Source organism: Protobothrops mucrosquamatus, unplaced genomic scaffold (assembly GCF_001527695.2).
Source record: "Protobothrops mucrosquamatus isolate PMUCROS unplaced genomic scaffold, P.Mucros_1.0 scaffold8, whole genome shotgun sequence".
In the NCBI taxonomy this organism is placed as follows: domain Eukaryota; kingdom Metazoa; phylum Chordata; class Lepidosauria; order Squamata; family Viperidae; genus Protobothrops; species Protobothrops mucrosquamatus.
Genome location: NW_015386395.1, coordinates 1,854,005 through 1,861,003, shown reverse-complemented (window position 1 = coordinate 1,861,003; position 6,999 = coordinate 1,854,005). Strand labels below are relative to the sequence as shown.

At 41.6% G+C, this 6,999-nt stretch overlaps 1 protein-coding gene across 1 annotated transcript in view; it reads left to right on the top strand.

Annotated features, from left to right (window-relative positions):
- HSD17B14 (hydroxysteroid 17-beta dehydrogenase 14) overlaps positions 1-1,770 on the top strand; it is a 16,040-nt gene extending 14,270 nt beyond the window's left edge. The window contains exon 9 of the mRNA XM_015810264.1: positions 1,409-1,770. Coding sequence (XP_015665750.1) covers positions 1,409-1,573 — 165 coding nt within the window. The 3' untranslated portion in view covers positions 1,574-1,770. The remainder of the gene's footprint in view (positions 1-1,408) is intronic.
- The last annotated feature ends 5,229 nt before the right edge of the window (positions 1,771-6,999 follow it).

Genomic DNA, 6,999 nt, shown 5'->3' with positions numbered 1-6,999 from the left:
TGGAGGAGATGGATTGTTTATAAATAGAGTTTGTGGAGTTAGAGATATTAATATTTGTTTACCTATATTTGAATATTAGCCTGGGATTTGGTTTGGGAAGTCCGGGGGGTGGGTGGGATATATTATAATATTGTGTAATACTTGTGATGTTTTTTTCTTTTTTGGAAAACAATAAAAATTTTATATTGAAAGAGGGAAATGGGGACTGTAAGATTGAGCAATTTAGATAATGTTTCAGAGGTCCATATATAAACATTGTGAAAATACAACCAAGGCTTTTATAGCAAGAATAGCAATATCCTTGCATTGTACAAATTAAGGATACCTGCATATATTATCTGTTTAGCTTAGTTGCTTTCCTTGTCATGCAGAAGCTTTGGAAGTCCCTCTGGTGAGCCAGATGGAACTCACTCTTAGCCTGACTTTCTAACTTGGGGTCCCCATACATGTTAGGTTGAGGAGCTAATTTAGGGGGCATGTTTGCAGCACTTCCCCAAGTGGGCCTTAATTTGAATTTTTTCCAGAGCGAAGGTGGTGAATCACAAAACACTAATTTATCAAAAGCCACATAAAAATATAAAACTATACAAAGCCGCAGGATCCAATCTGGGTCAATCACCGGGACCAGATGTTTAATCTTCTGAGCTTTCAGAACTTGTGCTGGATCCCATCCAGAAGGCATTTCTCTCTCACCGACTGTGTGCTTTGGGCTATTCTATGCATAGTATTTATGTGGTGCCTGATTGTGGCTTTTTAATTATTGATTGGGGTATTGATGGCCTGCTGTGCCATCACAGAACAAAGAAACAAAAGCTGATCCACCTGCCTTTCTCCAACTTCCACAAAGATGGAAAATAGAAAAACATCAACCCATTTGTTTTTGGTTTTAATGGGTGGGAGAACATGCTTCCAAACCAAATTACAGGCTGCTGTCACCCATTTTTATCTTTTTAAACATTCTTGTGGGACTTTGCCATGCTTGGAAATAAAGGCGATGATCGACTCTTCTGGTTTATGTACTTAGCAGGTACACTCTAGCACAGAGGTCTTCAAACTTGGCCCTTTTATGACTTGTGGACTTCAACTCCCAGAATTCCTCAGCCAGGCACGCTGGCTGAGGAATTCTGGAAGTCCACAAGTCATAAAAGGGCCAAGTTTGAAGACCCCTGCTCAAGCAAGTACAAACAGAAATATATGTGGATATATTGGAGACTGTGGTTTGGGATCCCTGTCCTAGTTATTGAACTATAAAAAAACTCATCATATAACTTTGAGCTCTGAAACCTTTGTTTTCTCTTCAATAAGGGCCCAAATTTCATGAGTAAAAGTAAACGTATCAGGGCAGTGTATATGCAGTACCTCCTTGGATAGAGAGTCCAAAATTTCTCCTTCTCTGTTGTGTTTGCAGCTTATGGGACAGATGGGAACTCCGGCTGAGAGTGCAAAAGCTGCCCTCTACCTCGCTTCTGATGCTACGTTTTGCACCGGGATCAACCTTTTCCTCAGTTGTGGAGCTGAACTTGGCTATGGGAAGAAGAGCCACCAAAACCCCAGTTCTGGTTTTGACAACTAGCAAAAGTCTTCTGAGATGGGACATTTTTGGCAAATTTCAAAGTCAAGTTGGGAGATCTACTAGAGCTCCAATCTCAGCTGGCTTTGTGAAATTGAAGTGGAACGGTTCCACTGCCGCATTGATTTGTGGTAGTAAAAAATACTGTAATCGTAAATGCTCTGGGACCTTTTGAGGTTTTAATAAATTCTAACCCATCACAAAAATGAAGAAGCTTTCCCTTTTTCTCACTCCAGAAAACTCTCTGCCTTGCACTTCCTTGTGTGGTAGGCAGCAATAATTCATTGGCAAAACAGCTGGTCCTCAGCAAGGAAAAGCCTAGCATGCCAAAATCAAGAGCCCACCCACTTTTCCCATTGATTGGCATGACAGCATGTCCAATAGGAAATCTTAAGGCCAAATGATCTGCTTCCTGCACGCCAACATTTCACTGCAGTTTGCATTTGGTTACTTGAGGCGAGGGAAAGGAAGTGCACATGTGTGAATGCCATAACCCACCCAAATTACATTGCAATAAGGGGAAATCAATACCACTTCAGACTCCTGAAGACTATGGAGCTAAAAGGATTGCCAACTTGTGTGCTTATTCAGCCTCTAATTCCATTTTGCCCCGCTGCACTACCAAAAGTCAACAGCAAAATGCCAATTGTTGGTTTTTGTGACTTTGGGAGAAGGTTAAAAAAAGAAAGAAAATAAAATTAGTCAAAACTTTGGGAGTATAAATCAAGGCTTTTCAACCAGTGGTACGGGTACCACCTTTGGTACATTGGCACCTGGCAGGTGGTACGCGACCATCCTAGAAAAGTGGTAGCGGGGGAGGGGAATGAGCTGAACCGGTGGCAGCACCACACAAGCCTGAGCGAGAGATGGCTGGAGCTGCAGGGCTGTCAGGGCTCAGCGGAAGCGCCAGGATCAGCACCAGGCTCCAGCTGGAGCTCAGAGCTTCTGCTGAGCCCTGAAGAAGCACCAATCACCTGGAAAGCAGCACTGATCCCGGCACTTCTGCTGAGCCCAGAAGAAGCGCCAATCAGCTGGAATGTTGCAGCCTCTCCAGGGTCTTGTGATTTACATTCAGATGCTTGGCAACTGATTCATATTTATGACGGTCACAGTGTCTCAGGGTCATGTGAAGTGACCAAAACCTGCTGCAATCACCCATCAGACGGGGGGAATAAAAACCAAACACCCCCTACCTCACCCCCGCTGCCAATCCTCAGCAGAAATGCTCACAACAATGAAAACCTCGGACAGGAGGAAGAGCGCCTCCGGGCGGGCAGGCAGATGTCTTGCTCGGCTGTGGCTGGGGGGGCACTTTTTTCAGTGCCATTGTAACTTCGAACAGTCACTAAGCGAACTGTTGTAAGTCGAGGACTAACTGTGCTTTTATCACTTTTTTCCTTTTTTGGGGGGGGTCATCAAGTTTTTGACACCTTGCTAGGCGACTGGTGGTACTCAGATTTTGCTATGTCCTAAAAGTGGTACAATGGGTGAAAAGGTTGAAAAGCCCTGGATAAATAATCTGTTTTTAGTGAATTCCCTCCATCCCTCCCAAACCTAAGAATTGGGCTGAAAATATCAACATTATGTTATCTTCAACCTCACTGCCTCACCTTATGAGCTGCTCCTGAGGCACAAACCATTAACATAGTTCAGAATTGTTCATCCTGAACTTGGAGAAGAAATTTGTCAAGATCATTTTAAACCCCATCTTTATGTTACTTTTCATCAGTCTTCCCCTTGGTGATGCCCGCCAGATAAAGGGACTGCAACCCTTCCCCCCCCAATTCAAATAAGTGCATTATGAACAGAAGCTGCACAATTCCTGACCTTAACAATAAAAATACATTCCGAGTTCAGCTCCAGTGAACATTCCAAATTAAGTCTTTGATAACAGCACAGACCTGTTTTTCACACAGTTGTGCCTAAGGTGAACTAGACCTTCAGGCTAAATTTGTTTTTTTTTTTAGTTTGCTTTGTTAAGCATGAAAATGGTTAACTGGCAAGTTTTGATTCCCTGACCCTGAAATGTATTATCAGCCATTGTTTATCTGGATTAATATATAGACAAAGTTGGGCCTATATTTGCCTTGGCTGGTTCTGGCGATGGCATATAACAAAAGAAATATTATTGCCATCAACATTTTGTTCCTGTCTTTTTCCAAAAATATTAATCTTGGTCCTTTTCTTTAAGGAGGCCTGTGAAATTGACTTACATATTCAATTTGGGGAGGAGCTGAATCCCTTGACCTAATAGGCAATCTATGGATGTTTAGAATTTATTTCCCATCAGCCCAGCCAATATGAGCAATGGCAAAGTCCATGGAAGTGACTGTCCAAAACCTCTGGAAGATATCTCATTTTCCTTGAGATTGACAGCCCTACCCAGAAACATAAGTGATTGGATTTGCAAACTTCTTAAGACATGGCCTCAAAAAACATGCTGGGAATATGAATTATATGGTATTTTGATGTATCTAGAGTTGTCTCTCAGTTATCTCAGATCTAACAGTAAACCTCATAAGCCAACACAGGTTGTGAGACTGTTCCACAATTGGCTGGGTTTTAGTATTTAACAAGACTTTCTGCCATACAGCCTCTTGCCATGGTTTTGAATTATCCAAAAAAGACTTTGGAAAGTAAAAAAGCAAGAATAAACTGGGAGACCAGTTGTAAAAAAGAGTAGTTCCATAGATTAAAAAGTATATGTCCATCTCTAGGTAAAATCCAAAAGCAGCTGTATTCCTGTGCTAAGGGGGAAAAGCTGGATTTATCAATCTTCCAGGGAACAAATAATTAAGATGTAAAACTAAGAGTAAAACATGATGGAAGAATATTAAGATTGATTAAAACAAATGACTGCTTCTGTTATTATAATGAAGAGCTGATATAATGATACAATGCTTAAGGTGTTGGACACACACCAAAGAGCTCCAGATTATACAGTAATCCACTTTCAGTCATGGAAGCTCAGTGGGTGACTTTGGGTCAGAATAACAGAGTTGGAAGGGACTTTGAAGGTCTTCTAGTCCAGCCCTCAGTGTTGGAGAACCAACAACATCTGGAAGCAAATTGTTCCACTGATTAATTGTGCTAAATGTCAGGAAATTTCTCAGACATACTTCACAGCATTCTTAGGGGAGAAAACTAGGCAGGAACTCCTAAAATAAAGTACAATCTAAATCAAATCAGTCAATCAGTCATTATCATTCCACCTTATAGATCCCAAACTTGCCCCCCCCCCCCAAAAAAACTTACAAGTGATATTCACAATCCAAAATACAAATAATTTTTTAAAAAGAGAAAATAAATGGATATTTCAGGGATTCTTTCCACAGGGCTCATGATGGTAAAAGCCCTGTGAATGACATGTGAGAGAGTCTAGATGAGGCAGTTTTCTGAAAAGTCTTTGCCTAACTTCCTCCATTTCTCTTGAAAGTTCCCTCCTGCATGGCAATTTTTCATTTGACTTGAGTATCCAGTGTTATGTAACAAATGGAAACAGAACTTCCCCTTTTAAAATAAACATATCAATCATTCAAAAGCATTTAATTCCTTTAGTCTTCCTCCTGTTTTATTATAACAACGTGAAGTTGTTAATGTTTACTGCTTAACAGATGAAGCTGGGGTTTTGTTATGATTTGTTCAAGGACATAACAGCAAGAGAAGTGGATGAAGTTTTTAGCATTTAGATATGAAATTTAGCATTTAGATCAATGGTTCTCAACCTGTGGGTCGGGACCCCATTTGGGGTCGATCGACCATTTCACGGGGGTCGCCAAGCAAGGCTGTCCGCCATTTTTTTTGTCTGCCATTTTTTTCGCCTTTTCCAGCGGGTGCCTTACCTCCCTTGGGCTGGGCCAGCTGGTGGTCGGCCTGCTCCGTCTCTGCCGCTTGCCAGCTACGCCTCAGCCGGCGCAGGGGGCGGAACCACGCATGTGCGGCGCTCCCGGGCAGGGAAAGTCCTCGACTTACGACCGGTTGGGGTCGCGGCATTAAAAAGGTTGAGAACCACTGATTTAGATGTTTGTAAGTGATCGGGATCCTTTTTATAGGGGATCACAATCTTTTGAAGTATAACCACCTTTTAAGGAAGGGGTATAGTTGTGATTATTCTCCCCCTTTTTTTGAGAGAGGGGTGGAAGACAGTGGAAGATTCGGTTGTTATCGATCAAGCACTAGCTTCCCAACTCATCATTTATACTTTGAACAAATCAACATTTAAGTAGAATTCAGACCAAGACTGTAGACATAACACACATATCTGTTCAATGGCATATATTTCAGCAGATTCTCAGAAGCATTTTGTAAAAAACAATGATCAGTTGGGTCATTTTAACAAATAATAATAATAATAATAATAATAATAATAATAATAATAATAATAATAATAATAATAATAATAATAATAATAATAATAATAATAGCAGCAGCGCTTTATAGTTTATTTAGTCCAGCAAGAGATAATAGGATTGGCTTCCTTTTGATGTTTTCCAGCCAACATTGATTTTAGGTGGAAACTTGATATATGATGTTTTCCCATTTCCTCTTCAACACGACCTACGTTTTTGGAGAGGCTATAACATTAAACAAACAATGCATAGCCAGATGAGATACAGAGTTTGCTGGTGCCTCACCTAGTTGCCGTGTGCCAGTGCAGCTGTTGTTTGCTCTGCATGCGTATGGGCTGAAGCAAACCCATGTGCTCCTTGAAAGGTGTAAATGCCAATCATGTCATTGGCTGCATTAAAGGGCGTGTATGGTGGACCTGGGTGTGATTGGCTGTGTCCCCCCACTCCACTTGACTTGTGTAGAAGGGGTGGGAGCCAAGAAAGATGTGTGTGAAAGTAAACAAAACCAAGCAATTAACAATCCCTGCCAAAATACCTCGTACACACCCCTCAAAGATACTTCCAAACTCCCAGCCATAGCCTCCTTTTTGTTTTTTTCCTGTATCTGAGACATTATCCACTTGTGCTCCACCAAATTGCCTCTTTTCAACAGGAGGCAGGCTAGTTTTGATTTTTATTTATTTTGATTCTATTTTTGATTCTACTTGTAGCCTTTCAGCCAAGGGGATTGCGTTAAGTGGATGCACCAAAGCAAAATCTTATGTTTTCTCCAGGATATGGGAGGAAGTGCAGCAGGCCGTTTCGTAACAAGGAAACCCTGGCACAAATATCCTCGGAAGAAATATCTCACTGAGCTACTGCATTATATGCTGGTGTAGTGGTTAAGGCACCAGGCTAGGAACTGAAAAGTTGAAAGTTCTAGTCCTGCTGCCTTAGACACAATGTCAGCTGGGTGACCTTGAACCAATCCCCGAAGGTGAATGCAAACCACTTGTAAAAATGCTGCCAGGAAAGCTCCAGGATCTTGTCCAGGCAGAATAACAGAGTTGGAAAGGACCCTGGAGGTCTTCTAGTCCAACT